Genomic DNA, 22,152 nt, shown 5'->3' with positions numbered 1-22,152 from the left:
ATTTATATGTGTTTCGAAATCATTATAGCTGATATGGCAGTAATTGTCACAACGGCCGGAGCGGCAAAATACGAGTTTCGCGTTAATAACTTATTGGAATCGTCCTACAAAACAAAACAATGTAAGGTTTGACGGGGTAGAAATGAGAAATAACGAAGTTCTAGAACATAAAAAATGGACAACTGTTCAAGCGCGGAGCAATATTTCCATGTTCTACATCCACATCGGGCATCACGTGACCTTTTGTGACCATGATTCAACCTGGTGATGACCGTCATCGGATGTGGCACCATCTTTGCAAACATAAATGAAAAATAATACTGAAATGAGCAGAATTTTGATCCAAATGAACAATGTTTTTCTTAAATTTTGAGCTACAAATTAATTAGTTGTTATAGTGTTGAGACGAGTGCCTCCGGCCATCAGTGCGGGGCAGCACCGAAGGAAAGAAAAACATCCCTCGAGATAGTACCGTCTATCAGTAAAATTATCAAATTCTAGAGAGGCTGATCAGAAATATAAATTAAATTGTAATGGAAAGGCAATTATGTACCATGTAAAAAACTTAATAAATCATGAATACCCCTAATATGAATATGTCTATAAATGGACATTAATAGAGAATACTTACCATTAGTGTTCCACAGAATGTACAGAAACTAAATAATCTCGTTTCGGTTGAAACGTAACCTCTTAACATGCCCGACAAAACACACCAACACACCAATTCACTACGATTGGTCGAACTAGTGGATGGTTGATCCATGATCGTCACACACTCACTCGATTCAAACTACAGTACACGATATCTAGTGAAGCACTGACTTCTGCCCCGGAGCGTTCAGATAAACAGATACGCTATTAGTCCCAGCCGCAGATAATATTTACGACACACCAGTTCACTACGATTGGTCGAACTAGTGGATGGCTGATCCATGATTGTCACACACTCACTTGATCCAAGCTACAGTACACGTTATCTCTGACTTCTGCCCCAGAGCGCTCAGTGAAGATAACAGATACGCTATCAGTCCCACCTGCAGATAATATTTACAGATATCCAGACACAGCACACAAACAGAATATTAAAACATTAAGAACTTAACTATTTATGTATATACCCTTTAAAATCATGTTATTTGTCATTTGCACCACCTAAAACCATGTATATTTTTTGTTCAGGAGCATGAGCAGAATGCGTTGATAACGTCAAATTCGTGATTTGCCACCTTGACCTTTAATTTTATAATTTCCGATATGGCTAAAGTAAACTGTCCCTTCTAAAACAATATTGAATGCACCCAATGACAATCTTAACCCTAGAGCTGGTATGAAACGAATTTTCGTTGCCAAAGGCCCGTTCGATTTGGCAACGACGAATATTCGTCGCCAAAGTAGACATGTACAGTTATTGAAATTTTAGGCAATTAAGGTCATATAAATGATTTTTATTTGATATATTCTGGAAGAGCAATAAGTATAGTACCGATTTACTGTTCTTAATTTGATTATTGTCTTCTTTGTTTACCGTAAAACATTTTTTTTTTTTTTGACAGCTGACGTGAACGTAGTACGGGTCAACCACATTGTTGTGAAACTGTAAACAAGTGCCGGGTTTTGTGTTTGAGGTTACGAATCCAATTAACCCAATGGGTTGTTTGAGATTATTGTTTTTTTTAGCTTTCTTAGGTTATAGTTTTAGTTGTTCAGTAAGGGTGAAAACTTTAGAGACCGATAAATTAATTTAGAGAGCTCGCAGGGCGGGATCTAGTGACGCTGAGTGAAAAATGAAACTTTGTATATATTGTACATATGTAAATAAGGTAAGATTAAAATGTATTATTTTATTTTATTTTTAACTGTCATGTTTACCCACGAACAATAATATTTATTTAGAAATGTACGCATTATTGAAAATAAGTAAATATAGGTGCTTTTTCATACAAAGCCCTATAACACATACGTTTTTGAGGTAAAAGTTGCAATAATTATATATTTTTGGAATCAGGACAAAATTTCGAATAAGTTATACATTTACGGTTTTGATGTAAAGCTTATTGCTAAGCAGTTACACAACGGAATATTTACAAAAAAAACTTCCAAAAAACCATTTTTCTTACATTTTGTAAAAAAAATAAAAATATGTTTTCATGGAAACAATAAGATATTATTATAATGCTCTCCATATAGTTGTGAATACATTGACATAATAGTTTATATTTGGACTAACAGTTATGAAATGTGATACATTATAAGAAACGTCTGCGAGGCTGTTAAAATAGAGCCGCCAGAACAGAGTGACACCATTGCCAGTTCTAGGGTTTAAATGATCCTAAGGCATCTTGCTATAAAAAAGCATCAAGTGCATGAAACTGTTAAGGTAGACTATTATTATACCCAAATAATATACAAATGTCTAGGAAACAGGAAAACTAATACACATAACCTTTTTATTTATGAGCTATAGGCTATTTATAAACTAATTCTTGCTCTACGTCTAAAAAAAATTATTAAAATCTGTATGACACACCAAGCATATTTATAAAACAAATTATATTGTCATAATTAGCATACTGAGTTTTATTTCAAAAGAAACTTTAAAGTTCAAAAGAAGAGTTAACAACAGTATTAGCCTAATATGATAGTGGTACATAACCTCAAATTCTAATACTCTAAACCCAATTGAGCATTTTAGCTCAGACAGATTGAAATAAACATAAAATATACATATTTTCATACTCTTATTAGAACATGATACATTATTAGTTGGATTCAAACGGATAATAACTAATAACTATGAGGTTACCTTAATGGCGGTAAAGATGTGGTCACTTGCATACAATCCTACTTTTTACGAGGGAAACTAATGAAGTTATAAAAACTAGCAAAATAATTAACAAGCAAAGAAAATATTCCAGTATAAAAATTATTAATAAGTATTAAGTTCAAATTTTGAAAACTTTTTAGAGAACCCCCCTCGGTTATCAATTTACAAAGATTCAGTTTGTTCTCTTATTTTTATGCTCCATCCAATCTCAATCCCATTCCCAAATAGAGATGGGCGTTATTTAACATAACAGGATAAATAACAGTGTTGCCGCGCGGCAACAGTTATCCCCGCAACGTGTTATCAGAAACTCCCTGTTATAACAGGATGACAACGAACAATGAATTCATTCGTTTCGTTGCCGGCAACGGTAAGCCTGTGCTGGTAACAGTCAATAGCGGCAGACTGGAAACTCTTCACCTGTTATTTGAGCAACGGTGTTATGACAAACAACAGAGTTGTAGGATGACAATTATTTCATTGCCGGGAATCTATCTACGGCTTGACAATGACAACAGCAGCTTGATCTGTTATTACAACACCACCCGTAACGATAATATAGTAAAGTAAAATAATCAAAATACTGGAGACGCGACATTGCGGCTTGGGGGAGGGGATGGTGCCTGTTCGGACATGAAAACCTGACCTGATTATTCACTTTGTTTATTCTATTATGATCCCATTCCCACACCCGCAGTACAATTGTTTTAATTTGTTCAAGAGCAACATACAGTGTAATCTCTGCCTTATTAAACTATATGTGGTTTAAATTTTTATTTAAAATAACTATATTTCTTAATGTTTTCTTTAAAATAATTCTTGACAAATAATTGTAGAGTGATTAAGTTATGTGAAATAACACGTTTAATTTGTGTTTACTGTTTTTATTATTTATAAATATCTACATTGTAATTAATTTATATTAAAAATGAGTGGTAACAAGAAGCAAAAAACCAGTTACTTGTGGACATACTATACTGTGGTTGACGCTGACATAAAAACTGCTAAGTGCGATTTATGTGGGCAAGTATTAAATTATAAGTCAACTATAACTAATCTTAGACACCACATTGAAAAGCGCCATCCTACTGTAAATTTACCAAAAAAAGATAAAACTTCAACTAACTTGCCAAGCCCTACGACAGCTTTAATTTCTACTAAAAACTCTACAATAGGCTCTACATCAATTTTACGTAATGAACCCGAACAACCAAGTTCAGAAGCGCTAACCAATTCAAATCCACTAAGTGCATATTTTTCATCTTCTAGTGACGGTAACCAGTCAAGTATTAGATCATTTTTACCCCAATCTAAAAAGCTGAGTGAGACTCAACGTAAAAAACTCGATAAACTTCTCTTACAGTTGTTTATTACTGACTTTCAGCCATTTTCAATTGTCGAAGACAGAGGTTTTGTTAACTTTGTGTCGGCTTTGAATCCCGCATATAAATTGCCAAGTAGAAAAACAATTTCCAATAGTATGATTCCAGCTGAACATGAGAGATGCTTGAATTTTGTTCGGAATGAGTTAAACTCAGTACAAAGTGTATGTCTAACCACTGATACCTGGACTTCTACAAATGTTGAAAGTTATTTGGGTGTAACTGTCCATTACATTTCAGAAAATTATGAAATAAAGTCGATATTGTTGGAATGTTCTAAAATGTCTGATTCTCACACAAGTGCTAATCTAGCAAAAGAGATCAAAACTATTGTTGACAAATTTCATTTATTTGATAAGATTTTAGTCGTAGTATCAGACAATGCCAGTAACATCAAAGGGGCGGTACAAAAGGACTTGAAATTGAAGCACTTTGGTTGTTTTGCCCATACCTTAAACTTGATTCTTCAGGATGCGTTAAAGCTGGTAAAAATGTTAATTGACAAAATAAAATTGATAGTGACTTTTTTTTAAAAGGAGCACAAATGCAACTGAAAAACTGTTGATATCCCAGAAAAATATGGGCCTTGAGCCAAAAAAACTTATTCAAGAGGTTTCAACGAGATGGAACTCTACATTTTATATGGTTTCCAGATTTGTAGAGCTGCAGGACGCGGTAAAAACTACTATCGCTTTAATAAATAAAAATTTACCTGTTTTGTCAGAGGAAGAGTGGGGATTATGCAAAGAGCTAAGCACAATCTTACGTCCTTTTGAGGAGGTCACTTCACAGATTAGTGGGGAACGCTACGTGACAGGTAGCCAAGTGATACCCCTAACAAGAGGCCTGATGTCCGTGTGTAAAAAAATGCAAAAGGAGCCATTCAAACCAGTTATTCAAAATATTATTAATGAACTGCTGCATGGTCTCGAGAAACGCATGGAAAATGTTGAACACAGCAAAACAATAGCACTTGCTACTCTTTTAGATCCCAGATTCAAACTTGCTGTCTTCAAAGACGAAACTGCAAAGCAATTGATCAAAAAAACATGTACAGAACTTTTAGCTGCAATCTGGACAGAGACACATGGCAAACCTTGCACAGCAGATGATGAAGAAATTGGTAACACTCAAAACAAAGATGGCAACGTAGATTCCGCAAAATTTTCCGTCTGGGAGGACGTTGACAACATAATTGCCAAGGAGAAACCTACAGGTAACCGCTTTAAAATTTTATTCATAAATTTAGAATTTTCAATAAATTAAATTAGGGTTTTTACTTGTAACTACACGTATTTACTTTTTGTTTAACTTTAACGCGTTGTAAGCTTTTTGGAGTTCACTGCTATGAAGGAATTGGTTTCAGGTACGAAGACCTCCGCTGCAATTGTCGAGTTGAACCGGTACTTAGATGACAGCTATCTAGGACGGAAAAAAGATCCTATGGGCTGGTGGAAAGAGAATCAACATGTATACCCTATTATGAGCAAATTGGTGAAATTAAAATTTAACGTCATGGCTACATCCGTCCCATGTGAACGACTTTTTTCTAAAGCAGGAAATTTTTTGACAGAACGCCGATCAAGACTGAGTTCAAAACGAGCAGAGCAGTTGCTGTTTTGAATGGAAATCTAAATCTTCTACAGTAAATAGAAATCAAAAAATTTAAGTTATATATAAGTTCTGCAAGTTAAATATATGAAATTATGTAATTCATTTTCTTGCAATTAATCTTATATGAAGCCATAGTGTACAGTTTGGTTATATTGCCCATTTTATTTTCTAAATATGCTTAATTGTGTCTTTGAATCTCCATACATTCGTGTATCTTCATTTAATCTAAAGTACAATATTTGACAGTGTAATTGTAATGTACATTTGAACAATATGTTTATGTATGTATATATTTGTAATTTATAAAGTGTTCCTATATGATTTAATTAGAAATAGCAGTGTTAACCATTTTGTTTATATTGTGATAAATAGTTTTTTATGTATACATTTTGCAATTATAAACGTCATTTGTGTTACTATTTGTTGTAGTTAATATAAGTTATCAGTTAAATATGTATGTATACATCACAGCAGTACATTTTTATAGCTAAATATCACTGTCCAACGTTTTTACTTTACACTTACAAAATCTTACTTAAGTTGTAGGCTATAATTATTTCAATATATTTTATAATCAAATATGTATTTCACATTCGTAATAATTATATTTTAGATGTAATGTATCCATTTAATGTATTCTTCATTTACATACTAGTAGTGTAACTAACACGTATTTAACGGTTTTATTTTACTGTCAATTTTCCGTGTAAATACCAATTTGGGCAATTAAAACACGTTATTTTTTAAGATAAATGTATTTTAAAGAACTTTTAGTCTTGTATATAAATTACTTTTATAAAAAAAAGCCTAGGGTGTGTTCATTTAATATAATAATATTTACAGAAACGTTTTATTTGGTTTGTATTATTTTGTCTATAGCTTTTATAAAGTAATCCCTAGTGTAAATTATATTTAATACACTAAAATATTTCATTTTTCAGTTTGAATATTTTAATGTTTATCTATAGTGTAAATGTACAATGCGCTGTGAAATGTTTACATTCAAACAATAAAAACCCGATTCTGTATTTTGTACTTAATTGAACCAAAAGATACTTTTAATTATCTCAAAATAAATTATAGTAACTAGACTAAGCAGCTAAATGACGAATTTTGTACACTTAATAATAGTAACAAAGTCCGTTAACTGAATGGTGGTCCATGTTTTAGTAACGGTATTTCAGTAACGTTCTATAGGTAACAGCCACTGGAAAACGTTATTGAACCAACGTTGCGCAATGGATAGACGAGGCGCAACGGTCAGCCGATAACAGTTGCTAAAATAACACGTTGCCGCAACCTGTTATCGGTTGGCAGAATAACGTCGCAACGCGTTGCAGCTAAACAACGACATTTTCCATCTCTATTCCCAAACCCAATCTGATTATTTTATTCAAAATTCTATTCCATTGTGGTATTTTTTATGTCTATGGCACAGACATACAGAGCAAAGAAAGTTAGTTGATTCACTGAGTTATTTTGTTCTACACTATAAAGACTACATTTTGGCAGAGATTTTTATACATTTTACGGGATAGGTTTCTTTCTAATAGCAACTTTAACTATATTACTTACTTTTAATAAATATCCAATATTTACGTATTTAAAATTGCATTTGCCTCATAAGGAATGTCATTGTCAATTTCGAATTGAATTTTAATTTTGCTGGTTAACCATTGTAACACAAAAATTGTGCAACACCCATATTTTGATCAATAAATAATTTCACATTTATTTGCCAATTCTCTCACACATACGTAAATAAATAAATAATGAAGATTTATAATGGATATTACAAGTTCATAAACAACACAAAATTAAAATTATTACAAGTGGCCTTAGCATGTTAAAAAAATCTACAATAGCAAATCTTCAGATTTAACACACTACGTTCTACCTCGATGATATTTCATCTTCGAAAACCTCATATGTTTTTTTATCAATATTTCCTTTCTTTCTTTCTTTCTTCCTCTTGTTTGCTGAATTTCAGCAGGTTCTGCTTACTTTGAGCATGGAACCTCGATAAACATTCTTGTATGTATGACCAGTTTACACTTTTTACACACAGTAAGTTCACTATTGCACTCAGTATCCACGAGGGTTGTATGCTTGGAGACAAGATTGTTCTTGGTGTTCTCGGTGTTGTGGGTGTTTTCTGTTTTGTTTTCTATTTTTTATTTTTATTTGTTAGTTTTAGTCACAACCTATTAAGTCACAACCTTAAGTCTATTGTTAATACTTCCTATTGTTTGTTGTGTTACTTTGAAAGAAGTTAAAACATAGGAAACGGAACGGTTAGTGTTATAGGAACGGTTGTGCACCCAACTCCAAGGATAGAATGCTTCACGCCAGAGACCCTTCAGGCGGCTTCCTAGTCCAGAAACAGGAAATGGGCCCTGGAGAGAACATTTTGTTATAACCCATGGTGAAGACATTCATGTTCTTAAGACAGGTCACTTTCAAGACTTAAGTTATATTAGTATGTTTTTTATATATATATTACCTTATTTATATATTTAAGAAAACTTACAATTTCCAGTATTATTTCCATATCAAAAGCTCGTTAAAAGATCTTTCAATATATAAGGTGGATCTATTTTCTTCGCTTTCAGTTTAGTGAGCAATTCATGTCTGAAGTCGTTATATTGCACACAATCAAAGATTAAATGTTGAAGACTTTCTATGGAACCTGCATTGCATTTGAGGCATAACGGAGTGAAATAACAATTTATCTTAAATAGGGTTTCATTAACCCAAGCATGTCCAATTCTTAGTCTATTTATCGTTACTATTTTTACTCAGTTTGTAATTATTATACCATGGGGAGGGGCTATCAGGGGCAAGTAGTGATTGTTTAATTGCGCCAACAAAATCTTCCAATGACACTTTAAAATCTGTTGGTTCTTCACCTGCTTGGGTTTTTTTATATTTCCAATCAATATTTCCAACTTCGCAAGATGTCATATAGTGTCCATATGTTTATTAGAATTTAAACGAAAACAGCTTATTATTTATCATTCAAAGGTGGTTAAATTTTATTGGAAACTAATCCGATCAGGAAAAGAATCTAACGGACACAGATGAATCTGAAAGTTTGTCTAACATAATTCAAAAATCTTTTGAACGATTTGAAAATATTTTATCTAACCACGCAGAATGGATTAGTACGTCACTTAATCTGCTGACTACGATTGTTTCTCGTCTAAAATGAATATTCTTCTCAAAATTGCTTAATGGAGTGCCAACGGTTTGATTCAGCATAGTCAAGAAGTCCAGTTATTCATCACCCAACATAACTTAGACGTCTTACTTATTTCAGAAACTCATTTCACAGACAAAAGTTATTTTAAAATTCCTAACTAGACATTATACTACACCAATCATCCTGACAATACGGCCCATGAGCGTAGTGCCGTTTTAGTTAAAGACACAATTAAACATTATGAACTATCCAGCTTTAGTGAGAATCACCTTCAAGCTTCCAGGATTGTTCTTGTTTATTGTCCCCCAGACATGTTATAACCAAACAACAATATGAACAGTTTTTTCACTACATCAGGAAATAAATTTTATAGCTGGAGGTGATTACAACGCGAAACATCCAGAATGGGGTTCTCGTTTGGCAACTCCTAGAGGACGACAACTATTAAGGGTTCTAAATGATAATCATTACAATTATCTTTCTACGGGTGAACCTACATACTGGCCATCTGATATGAGAAAAGTTCCAGATTTGTTAGATTGTTTTGTTACAAAAGGTATTAATCAAAACTACACAGATATCAAATCCTGCCTTGATCTATCTCCTGATCATTCTCGTTATACTTAATTTAAGCACAGAAGTATTTTAAAGAAAACAAGTCAAATGTTACATAAAAAATTTACTAACTGGGTTCGACTTCGTGATTCGTTAAATGAAAATTTCGTTGAAAAGTGTTGTGGATTTACAAAATGCAACAGACTACTTTATTGATTTTTTGCAATGTTCTGCCAAAGTGGCTACACCTTACACCGTCCTTCAATAGTTTAACTCGATTTCCCGTTAAGAAAATTAAAACAATCTGAAGTTTGCTCAATTATAACTCACAATCTCAATCCTCATAAGTCTCCTGGCTACGACTCTATTACTGGAGAAATACTGAAAGAACTTCCAAGAAAAGCTATTATATTCTTAACATTATTATTTAACACCATACCGAGACTAACACATACCCATTCAATTTAAAAGAGCCCAGCTAATTGTCATCCCAAAAGCCAGGGAAGCCCCTCACCCGATCGACCTCATACAGACCAATAGACCTCTTAGCTATTATTTCAATACTGTTTGAAAAGCTTCTTCTGATAAGACTACAATCATTAATCGATGAAGATTCTGTAGTATCCGCTCATCAGTTTGGGTTTAGGCGAAAACATGGCACAATGCAACAAGTCCATAGAATAGTTTAAATAGTACAGGGAGTACTTAGAAAATAAAATTTTATTGTTCGGCTACCTTTTTAAATATCAGTCAAGTGTTTATAAGGTGTGGCACACTGGTATATTATACAAAATTAAGAAGTTTTTGCCTCACTCTGTCTTTTCAATACCCAAATCGTATCTTTAAAACCAATCTTTTCAAATAAAATGCCGTGATGTTCTTACTCAGCTACATTCAATAGAATCCGAAGTTCATCCAGAAAGTGTACTTGGTCCATTTTTATACTTACTATATACCGCTGACCTCCCAGAAAATGAGCATACTCAAATTGCAACTTTCGCAGATGATACTGCAATTTTGTCAGTCCATAAAGATTGTGTTCGAGCATCCCATTACTTACAACAGAGCTTAGATGCAATTGCTACTTGGTTTAAGACATGGAGAATCAAAATTAACAAAAATAAATCAGCTCACATAACGTTTACGTTAAATCATAATTCTTGTCCTCCAGTTACATTGAATGACGTTAATTTACCCCAAGTAACTGAAGTAAATTATCTAGGCATGCGCTTAGACAGAAGACTTACATGGAAATCCCACATTTGGACAAAATGACAGCAGCTAAAATTAAAAACAAATAAAATGAATTGGCTACTCGGATCTAAATCAAAACTCAGTTTGAAGAACAAGATACTATTACGTAAAAACTATCCTAACACCTGTATGGACATATGGTGTGCAGTTATGGGGCACAGCAAGCAACTCAAATCTGGAGATACTACAACGGTATCAATTAAAATTGATAAGAAAAATTGCAAAAACGCCATGGTATGTATCCAATAAAACGTTACATCAAGATTTGGACATCCCAACAGCCAAAGAAGAAATAACCAAATTCAGTCTCAATTATTCACCTTACGATAAATCTAAATCTACTCCATCTCCATATTCTAAAAAATGTGTATAGACTCCACCGAACTGCTATCCTGGATCTACCTTTTCTTTTAGGTTCTTGAATTAATTGTTAGTGTTAACAATGGTTAACATCTAACTCAATATTAATTGTTTAATGTTGTTTATGTATATAATAATTATTTACTTATTGTTCTTCTCAACATATTGCTAATAAATAAAATGTTAAAAAAACGTGTATAAGTGTACACACTGTGACTGTAGTAAATAAATATAACCTAAAAAAATTATTAGGACTGACGACGCGACAATTGAATTGAAAATTCAAAAGACGGAAGCAAAAAGGAATACACAGATCGATATATCAAGTTTGATTTCAGATCTTGCAATAAGTGTCGTCTTTAAAACTTTCTTGTAATTTTTTAATAGTTGGCAGTTTTATACAATTATGCAAATCCTAAAAAACAATGAAAGTTTGTGTCTAGTGTAACATGTAACTACTGCTTCTGACATAACTAGAGGGTATTCGTTGAGAAAATTGTGACCCTATATACATATAAACTGGAAAAACTTGCTGCAATGAATATATTACCGAAAAAGAGGTAGGTAACTATTGTTAGAAATACATATCAGTGTATGGTTTTATTTAGAACTTAACAATTATGATCAAGTTGGATATCTTAAAGGTTATCTCTGTGTTAGCTGTCAAATTCATTAATATAATATTAATTAAGCCCCTAATAATAGGTGTAGTAGAGATAGCTTACTCCAAATTAAAGGTCTTGACAAAACCAATGACAAGAGGAACCCAATTTCTGACAACTAATTTAAATGGGGGCTGTTTGAACAAAGGTAAAATCCTAACTTGAATTAGATGCTATGTTTAATGGAGTGAGCTTAGAAACCTTTAATTTCCACCACTGTGCTTCTTTTATTAATAGGAGGTGCGGGTAGGGTATGATAAGCGGACGACCATATTTTGCTCCTCTCACAGTTACAGTTGTTTCTTTCCCACAAATTTCACATAATGGGTTTTTCGGTATGAGTCCAAAATGTTGAATTCATGAAAAACATGTCTTATCATCTTTCAAAGCAATGTCGTGTAGTTTTCTAAAATTGACTACCATTTTTTAATAATCAAATGTTAACTTATATAAAATTGAAATATTTCATTACAAGTATTATTTGAAAATGTTTGCAACTGTTGATATAGATTATTTAAGTTAATTATTCAAAATAATTAGTCAGTATTAACTGATTAAATCGATGGTTATGATTAAGGTTTCCCAATTTCGATATAAAAAAAAAACCGGATCCGCGGTAATTCTAAGCAATATATGGGTCAACCTCGATTTTTCTCATATTACAATATAATGTTCCAATAGTCAATTAGAAAAGGAAATGACTAGAATTTTTTGCCGGAAAGCAGTTTTAGGGAGCAGGCAACCGCCAGACGGTCATATATTGCTTAGAGTTACCTATTAGTGATCAGGGGCACTGACGTGATCTGGGCTTCAAATTTGGAACTACTCGAGTTAATTTTTTTCTCTAAAAGAGCAAGCAGCGCGAAGCGCTGCGCAGCGGGCAGGCATCGTGCGTGATCCTTTTTTTTATTAAAAATTTCTGATAAATTGTTATTACATATTACAATATAATGTAGGTAATGTATGTAAAACAATTTTAAACACATAATTACATGCTGGAAAGCAAAGTAAACCAATATAATCCGCCCAATACAAAATCTCCGTAAAATCTGGTAAAGGAATCTGTGTCATTCCTTTGGCCTGAATCAATTCAGTATAGACGAAGATCACGCACGATGCTTGCCCGCTGCGCAGCGCTTCGCGCTGCTTGCTCTTGTAGAAAAAAAATTAACTCGAGTAGTTCCAAATTTGAAGCCCAGATCACGTCAGTGCCCCTGATCACTAATAGGTAATTCTCGCGGTTGCCTGCTCCCTATAGCTGCTTTCCAGCAAGAAATTCTAGTCATTTCCTTTTCTAATTGACTATTGGAACATTATATTGTAATATGAGTTGCCTGCTCCCTATAACTGCTTTCCGGCAAGAAATTCTAGTCATTTCCTTTTCTAATTGACTATTGGAACATTATATTGTAATATGAGAAAAATCGAGGTTGACCCATATATTGCTTAGAATTACCGGATCCGCTTATCGTACCCTACCCGCACCTCCTATATTATATCGGAGGTGCCTCAGAATGAAGTGGCTGGAGTATAATAAGCGGCCACCAACACAATCTAATGATGGTTATCGAATGATATGAATTATCAATATTCATAACCATCCATAGGACTGAAAGCAAAATTTCAGACCAAATAACGAGTTGATGTACAAAATATACTAGATATAATTACAACAACAATTACCTTACCTTAATTAATTTACTTACCTTATGTATTTTCAAGGATAAACATGACTGTTGTGAAATAAAGAAGACACATACTTCACTGTTTTTGCCGCCATTAGTCAATAACGAAACACATGATTTTAATTTTGAATTTATTTTCAATCATGTTTTTACTTTTAATAAATTTTGAACGATGTGGAGCTGAATTACGTTTTAGGTTTTAAAAATGTTAATATAGAGATGCTAAACTTTTATATGTAAAAGAAATGTATTTTTTTCAGATTAAGTAAAATAATCTTTGGATTTAAGGAGCTAGCTCTTTTCTTGTAGCCATTTAACACATTGGTGTGTTTAGAAAACATTTTGGGCCAATATTTGCTTTTTTGGTATCATACTGACAACAACCAGACAGTAAATGCCTTGTGAAATTTTCGTTCAACTGCTTATTAGAGTAGTGTAGAGAAATCTTGACTGCAGTACAATAAGCGGCCACCAACACAATGGAATCATGATTATTGAATCATCGATATTCATGGCCATCTAACACTACCAAATATAGAAAACAAGATATTGGACCAAATAATGTGATAGATATTACAAAGAACAATATAGTTCTGCTGGTTTTTTATCTCATAAATTAATATATTAATGATAAATAAAAAAAATTACCTTTGCTATCAATATTTATAGAATGTTTAAGACAGTACAATAACATTTACTTACCATTAACTAATTTCAATGATAAAAGTGTCTGACTCCTTGTGAAACAAAGAAAACGTGTACATCATTATTGTTCTTAATGCCATTAGTCAATAACAAACAAGATTATACTTTGAATTATAATTTCGAAGTGAATTAAGTTTTAGGTTTTTTAAAATTTTATTATCAGAGAAGCTATACTATCATATGTATAAGAAATGCATTTTTTCAAATGACAGAATATTATTCAAACGATTTTGGAGGAACGTAGTACTTACAATTATTTCATAGGGTAAATATGTGTGATAAGCATTTAAAAAATTCTTAAATGGATCACCACCAATAATCATTATTTCTCATTGATACATATATTCTGCAAATTGGCAATGCAGTTACTCCTGAGACCAGTTTTTAAGGATATTCTACAAGATAATTGGCAATGCAGTCACTCCTGAGACCAGTTTTAAGGATATTCTACAAGATAATTGGCAATGCAGTCACTCCTGAGACCAGTTTTTAAGGATATTCTACAAGATAATTGGCAATGCAGTCACTCCTGAGACCAGTTTTAAGGATATTCTACAAGATAATTGGCAATGCAGTCACTCCTGAGACCAGTTTTTAAGGATATTCTACAAGATAATTGGCAATGCAGTCACTCCCGAGACCAGTTTTTAAGGATATTCTACAAGATAATTGGCAATGCAGTCACTCCTGAGACCAGTTTTTAAGGATTTCTTTGTAGCTCTACTATTAAATTCTACTGTTTCCAAGGGTGTTTGAAGAAGTTAGTGGATCGACAAAGTTTGTACTGTGGTTAACCGTTTAAAATGGTCATAACCTTTTGTTTTTAGGCCAAAATAGGCTTTCCGTTAATCCGTAACGATCGTTGTTCCTGGTTTTACATGTTTCACAGTTGATGGGATAACTGAATCAGCATTTCATTTATTTTCTGGGAAAATTTCTAAACAGAATGTATCACTGCTTCTCTCCCTTTAGGATACGTTTACATTAGTGTTTATTTCTAATGTAGCTGGCTCTTTGTCTGGAAACCATTTAAAACATTGCCAATGTTTAAAAACACATTTTGGGCCAATATGTGTATATTCATCACCATTGTTCTTGTCATTGTCACTAGCCTACTCACTACATAAACTAAATAACAAGAGCTGGCAATTACGTCAGTTGTCAAAATAGTGAAAGCTGGCAATGATTAATTAAGGATTTCTATAGGTCAAATTTTATATTCGATAGTATCATATTGATAATTATGATACGATTGTCGTGGTAGCTGCTTATTACGAGGGTCGTCCCACAAAGTAACCTCCGTTTTGAAATAAAAAAATAAACCAGTTGAGATACAAAAAGTTTATTATATAAATGTTAAAAACTACAGCTTTTCTCTTCTTTTCTACATATTCACCGTGCAAATTCAAGCATTTATCATATCTTTTAACAGTTTTTGAAATTCCGTCTTTAAAAAAATCTGCCGCCTGAGAACGTAGCCAACCTGTCACAGCGTTTTGAAGCTTTTCATCACTCGCAAACCTCTGAGATGCAAGCCACCGCTTCATGTACGGGAAAAGATCACTGGGAGCCAAGTCCGGGCTGTAGGGGGGGGGGGGGGGTGGTCAAAAACGTCCCATTTGAACTTTTCCAAAAGTTTCTATTGTTCTTTGAGCTGTATGAGGGCGGGCGTTGTCATGGACAAACACAACACCAGATGTCAGAAGACCACAACGCTTGTTTTGAATCACTCGTCGTAGCCGTTTTAAGGTTTCACAGTAAGCTGCAGCTGTAATGGTTGTACCACGCTCCATAAATTCAACAAGCAAGATGCCCTTAGCATCCCAAAAAACTTTGGCCATCAATTTTCTTGCTGAAAAAGATTGGCGAGCTTTCTTTGGCTTGCTTGGCGAAGCGGTATGACCCTATTGCATTGACTGTTGTTTTGTTTCGGCATTCACATAGGCTACCCAAGTCTCATCTCCTGTAACGATCCTGTTCAAAAATGTTTCTCCTTCAATGTCATACTGAGTAATAAAGTCTATGGCAGCATTCTTTTCATTTTTTGATCATCGTGTGAGCACTTTTGGAATCCAACAAGCACAAAACTTGTGATAGCCTAGTTTTTCTGTCACTATCTCATGCACAATAAATTTCAGGAAAATGATCTGAAAGTTCAGAGATTGTGAAGTGACGGTTCTCATCCACTTTGTTCACCAAGACATCACTGACGAGAGATGGCCTACCACTCCGGTCTTCATCGAGAACGTTCGTTCTTCCATTTAAAAAAAAAAGAACTCATTGACGGACTACACCTTCGCTCATAATGTTTGGGCCATACACCGCACTCAATTCACGATGAATTTCAGCTGCTGTGTAACTTTTCGACCACAGAAATCTTATTACACCACGCACTTCACACTTGGCGGGATTTTCTATCATGGCGCTCATGTTTTTAAGTTGTAACAAAAGAACGCGCGATCGCACGATGCTCTCCCTTGCACAGCTAGAAGCGTACTGAAACGGCTGCGCACACCGATGTGAGAATGGCGGCACTACCCCCACTACTTATCGGACCACTCCCAAACGGCGGTTACTTTATGGACGACCCTCGTGTACTACAGCCGACATTTTAGTTGATATATATATCTTATCGCACAACCCTTCCCTCGGGCCAGTGCTTGTTCAAGGTCATCGAGTGGTCCATTACTAGTGTTGCCTTGACAGTGCATCGCTGTTATAATAGTGTACTTCCATGTCATTGCTTTTCCCATGTTGTTAACTGCAAGTGATCTGAGCTCTGAAAAGTACTGATCAGAAATGCCCAAGACCATCAGGGCGGCGAGCAGGCAATCTGACAGAAAAAAAACATTCCTCAAGGTAGTACGTAAATTCAAGCTCAGGTCACCTAATACAGGCTCAGAAATTGGAGTTGATACAGTAATTGTAGAGAATTACCATTTGTGTGTACATATATAAAATTTTCTTTTCCCCCAATAAAGATGTGGTCAGTATAATACAAAAGTACCAAAATCTCAAGTGAAATAAACTATGTAAAACCTATGTCTCTGTCTACTACTTGTATTATGCCATATATTATTGTATTTTTTTACAATTGTAATATATTACAAATTGAACATTTATTTCTGTGCATTTAGTTCTAATTTATTTCTTGCAAACCATAGGCTAAGATAATTTAGGTCTTGCTGTATTTCATTTCTCAGTTAAAGTGTAGTGGCTGCTCCATATGAAAGAGCAGAATCATCTGTAAATCCAGTTATTTTTCCATTATTTCACAGACCAACACAAAATATTTGAGAGTCAGTTATTGATTACATTAAATTGTGCTAGTATTCCTGGGGTAACAGTAGAAGATGTTGTTCTGTACTGGTGTCTACTTATTGTACAGATCGCGAATTAACTGCCCTTCAGTAACTTTTGTAGTAGATAAATTTCTGGTGCATTCTTCCTATATTGGTCGCAGTGGGATGATATATTCGGAGCCACGATACAATCACGGGACTGCACAATGAGAATCTAGATAAGCATGAAACAAGTGCTTGAGCACCGGTTCATCAGTAATCCCTTGTGTTGTCTGTTCCAGGTGGCATGTCAGAACAAAAGAAAACATTGCTCGTGTTAGGAGGGATGAAGCTAAAGCCGCAGAAGAAGAGAAGGAACGAGAGCAAAGAGCCAATCTTGCTGTAAGTCCAGAAGCCCTAGATTAAAGGGGTTTTTACATTTTTTTCTTTTTGTATTCTTGTGTAGATTACTTTTTTAACTAAGTCTCCCACCGAAAGAATAAAATAAATTCTGGTTCATGGTTTTGAAACCAGAAGTGTTAGTCAACTTGAGAACTCTTTTTCTTATATTGTCTTGTATGTTATTTTATCTTAACGTTGATTTATCTTTTTATTACATGTTTATCTCATTTCACAAGTACATTTCAGACATATTCACAATTTTTGGTTTTCCCAAGGGTAATTTTAAGTAGATTTTATACAAATGTTGTTTCTCATCTTATTTAAAACAATATTTGTTCTTATATCCTCTTTTGATATATTATAAGGTTTTAAGATAGCATACATGCACAGTTTTGAGAAGTATCATTAAAATAGCAGAAATATAATTAAACATTGTAATTGCTGTATTTTAATTAGATTCTGACAAAACTTGGTATGGATATAGTATTCAATGTAGCATTATTAGCTAGTTTCAACTAGTAAACACCTTCAACATGACAGCTGTTTGTATTTATGTACAATTGTTATATTAGCTATTTACCAACATAATGACATAAAAATAATATATTAAAAAGATATTACACAATTGTAAACTAATTTAAATCTTGAACATTTTTTGATATCTCGAGGTGTTGAAATGATGGCTGCTTCAATAATTAGTATTTGTATCTGAATTATTAGTTATCATAAAGTAAAATTTACAAAGTGAAGTTTGTTTACAGCAATGTTCTTTGATATTTCTGATATCTCTCAAGATTTCAAGTTAGCAGCCTTGCAGATTTTGAGGAGTATACAATAACATTCCAGACATACAAGTGTATACGTATGTATACAATAAAATAGAACCAATACAAGTGAGCTTGTTTACAAACAATTTTTAAATAATTTCAACCTAACCAAATTCATGGTTTTATAAACTTGTTTATATGCTTATTACTATTTATATTTTATAAGGTTTCAAAATAATGGAGTTTCTTAATTTTTGTCTTACAAGTATATTAACATGCTAGTCATTTAAGATTCGTCATACCATCAGTGTTGTAAAATTAACTACAATAACTAATAATGCTTCTTTTGTTTGATAATTGAAGATATTGTAAAATCTATATTCCTTCCATCTGCACCAAGACAGATATTTTGGTTTAGGTTTCATAAGAGTTAAGGTAGGCATTAGACATAATTCTAGTGTTATCATATATTCAACTTTCAATAATCCACAAATGGATCTGTGAATTAATCATAGTGACTATATCAATTAGAAAAAGTAATAAAAAATAACTAAAGTGTTTTACAAAAATAATGAAAAAAGATTAATTTTAAAATAAGTTAAGCTGTAGTAAGAGTAAGCTAACATTTTCCTTTCTTATAACATATTTCAGCCAGCTTATGTTTTTTTGTTTGAATATTAATTAAAACTAATATCTAAAAATATTGGTTTTACCTGCGCAAATTGTCCACCATCAAAGTTAAATTGGAAAACAAACAAAAAAATCTTTAAACTTTCAATATTGTTTAGGTTAATTTATGGTGTTTTGTTATATTAGATATACAACATGAGTTAAAGATACTTCTAATGTATTGTATTTCATACTTAGGCTCGCCATAAGTATTTGAGGTGATTATTAATAGTACTATATTACTAGGCAAATATTAAATCTATTTTGTAAGAGCCAATGACAACAGAAAGTCCTATACCTTTAACATGTGTTATAACCACTTGGGCAGTATAAGCTGAATTGGTTGATTTTTGATATTTGAAATTCAATTTCAAAAGCTGTCATTTGTCCTTTAAATAACCACTTCCTTTATATGCAGAGCCTTTATATCATTCAAAAGAATTGTATAGATGTTAAATAATACCAGAAGACGGATATGAATCAATACATTTTTGTCTCAAACTGTCCTCCAAAACCAATCTAAACATAGTTAGAGACTAAATCATGACTGTTTTCATAAAATTATACTTCAACTTGTAAATTGAATTCAGCAAGCAATTTTTCAAATTGGCATTCACATATGTACAGACAGATTCTATTATCAGTAGTTTCAGTTATTATCTATTAACTGAAGATGGCCATATACAACGAGCTCGAGAATTTAATTGTATAAACAATTTTTCAAGTGGTATGAACTAGAAACTTGGATGTAGTTATTTTTCAAATTATTTGTATTGATAAAGATTAATGATGTACCATTTTATTTCAGGAGCAAGAAGCTCGAACTGAGGCACTAAGGATCAAAGCAAGATCAGTTTATGACGGAAGACAAGACAACAGAGAAGATGAGACGATCACTTCAACCTGTAGCAAGGCTGAACATGTCAACTTCTTCAAGGAACTGGAGGAAGGTCTAGTGGCTTTCACAGGCACCAACAAGGATTATGAACGTGAGAAGAAAGAGGAGAAAGAAAAATATGAAAAACAAATTGGCTATCTTACGTACTTGGGACAAGACACGGTCGAGGCGACCGGAGGAAAGATCTCGTGGTATAACAAAATGCCTAGTAGGCTTCTTCCTGATGAGGGAAGGAAGGAAGAAGTTAAGGAAAAAGAAGTTAATGTAAAATCTAAACAATTAGTTGATCCTCTGAACAGCATAAGAAGGTATTTAGGTATGAGCTCAATCAACAAAAGTAGTGAAATGAAAAAACCTTTGTCAGCACAAAGTACAAGTGAAACAAATGAATTCAAAAAGAAGTATAAAAGAAAACGGGAAGAAAGCAGCGACAGTGAAAGCGGTAAAAGAGACAAACACAAAAGAAGAAAATCAAAGAAGCACAAGCATTCTCGTTTGAAAGAAAAGTCATTTCAGAAAAAGAAACAAAAAGGATCAACAAGTGAGAGCAGCACAAGCGATACACCTGAAGTTAAAGCTGATTTGGATGAGCTGAGAGCAAAAAGACTTCAGAGAGAGAGAGCAGAAAAGCTTCGTGCCAAACAGGTCTTGGCAAAATTAAGAGGGGAGACTTTACCAGAAGAAAAACCAGTCGTACCAATGGGTCCAGCAGAAATATAGTTCTCAATTTAATCCACATCTTGCCAAACAGAACTTTGAAACTGAAAGAAGATATACAAAACATTATTAATAAATCAATATTTTACATATTGTACATACTTTATAGATATAATATATACTGATGTTTTATTTGTAACTTTTATATTTTTACTGAATAGTTCCTTGATCAAATAGTCCTAAAAAAATTAAAATTATGCAATTGAAGCATACAATATTTTTTAATAACTTTATTTATAGAACAAGAACCTATAACAAGATTAATTATTGCCAGAGCATTAGAAAAGTCCACTTGAGGTGCCAGAAAAAATTTTATTTCTGTGTATCTGCCTGTCCGCACAAAATATTGAGATGAACTAACCTACAGACTTGAAGGTTCATTTCTATATAGGCAATTGAATTTGGTGAAATGTTTCATGGGATTTAGCTAATTGTAGCAAGTATGTTTTTAAATTGGACGTATAGGAAACAATGATGACAACAAGGATATACCAGAATAATTACATTTGATTTGTAAACCAATTGAGCACAATCATATGATATTTTAACATGTGACACATTAACACACGTAGCCTACCTAGCCCAACAACTTTTGGTGACTGCATGTAGACTTATTTATTCAAAATAATAGAGAAAGTCTATGTGTAAGGTCGTACCCTTCCTACCTCCATCACCGGAACTTTTATTATTTTAACATTGCTATGAAACATAACTCGGGTAACAAAACTGTGAATGTATCATATGGTAAAATGTATCGAGAAAGATTTTATGTTTAGCTTTGCACGAAACTTCATTTCTACATAGACAAGAATGAGTGTTATGGTGCGACCAACCATGGAATGTGGCTATCACTCAGTAGGCTGACACAATGTCTGTTCTCTGATTCAAATAGATTACAAAATATATCGTACTTTTTACTGTATGATTTTCGATAGGACATCTCAAGAATGAAATGTTTCATAAAACCTCAGCTAAGTCTGAAGTCTGTTACGTGACATGGTATGGTGAACTCCTACCTTGTAATGTTTTCATAAAACCTCAGCTAAGTCTGAAGTCTGTTACGTGACATGGTATGGTGAACTCCTACCTTGTAATGTTTCATGAAACCTCAGCTAAGTCTGAAGTCTGTTTACGTGACATGGTATGGTGAACTCCTACCTTGTAATGTTTCA

At 33.4% G+C, this 22,152-nt stretch overlaps 3 protein-coding genes across 3 annotated transcripts in view; 2 read left to right on the top strand and 1 right to left on the bottom strand.

Moving 5' to 3' along the window:
- Positions 1 to 3,039, bottom strand: part of LOC124372612 (zinc finger protein 358-like) — a 58,868-nt gene extending 55,829 nt beyond the window's left edge. The window contains 1 exon segment of the mRNA XM_046831016.1: positions 2,807 to 3,039. Within this exon segment, the coding sequence (XP_046686972.1) occupies positions 2,807 to 2,838 (32 nt within the window). The 5' untranslated portion in view covers positions 2,839 to 3,039.
- Positions 3,040 to 3,753: 714 nt separating this feature from the next.
- LOC124372610 (zinc finger BED domain-containing protein 4-like) lies at positions 3,754 to 5,832 on the top strand. Its single transcript, XM_046831015.1, has 2 exons — positions 3,754 to 5,425; positions 5,576 to 5,832. Exons 1-2 carry the CDS (start codon positions 4,789 to 4,791, stop codon positions 5,830 to 5,832), a joined length of 894 nt encoding a protein of 297 aa, XP_046686971.1. The 5' UTR covers positions 3,754 to 4,788.
- A 5,892-nt stretch (positions 5,833 to 11,724) lies between these two features.
- Positions 11,725 to 21,119, top strand: LOC124372613 (leukocyte receptor cluster member 1 homolog). The gene is made up of 3 exons (XM_046831017.1): positions 11,725 to 11,754; positions 17,830 to 17,929; positions 20,174 to 21,119. The coding sequence occupies exons 1-3, from the start codon at positions 11,732 to 11,734 to the stop codon at positions 20,981 to 20,983; spliced, it is 933 nt and encodes a 310-aa protein (XP_046686973.1). The 5' UTR covers positions 11,725 to 11,731; the 3' UTR covers positions 20,984 to 21,119.
- Positions 21,120 to 22,152: the final 1,033 nt, after the last annotated feature.

Source organism: Homalodisca vitripennis, unplaced genomic scaffold (assembly GCF_021130785.1).
Source record: "Homalodisca vitripennis isolate AUS2020 unplaced genomic scaffold, UT_GWSS_2.1 ScUCBcl_3630;HRSCAF=9281, whole genome shotgun sequence".
NCBI classification, from domain to species: domain Eukaryota; kingdom Metazoa; phylum Arthropoda; class Insecta; order Hemiptera; family Cicadellidae; genus Homalodisca; species Homalodisca vitripennis.
Note: the sequence above shows the minus strand (reverse complement) of the source record. Positions and strands in the feature narration are given on the sequence as shown.

What these genes read in the sequence shown, in the direction of transcription:
- LOC124372610 (XM_046831015.1), top strand. Translation starts at nt 4,789, where the DNA reads ATGGGCCTTGAGCCAAAAAAACTTATTCAAGAGGTTTCAACGAGATGG. An exon ending in TGCCAAGGAGAAACCTACAG is followed by an intron (nt 5,426 to 5,575) that starts GTAACCGCTTTA and finishes AATTGGTTTCAG; the next exon opens with GTACGAAGACCTCCGCTGCA.
- LOC124372613 (XM_046831017.1), top strand. Translation starts at nt 11,732, where the DNA reads ATGAATATATTACCGAAAAAGAG. An exon ending in AATATATTACCGAAAAAGAG is followed by an intron (nt 11,755 to 17,829) that starts GTAGGTAACTAT and finishes TGTCTGTTCCAG; the next exon opens with GTGGCATGTCAGAACAAAAG. An exon ending in AGCAAAGAGCCAATCTTGCT is followed by an intron (nt 17,930 to 20,173) that starts GTAAGTCCAGAA and finishes ATTTTATTTCAG; the next exon opens with GAGCAAGAAGCTCGAACTGA.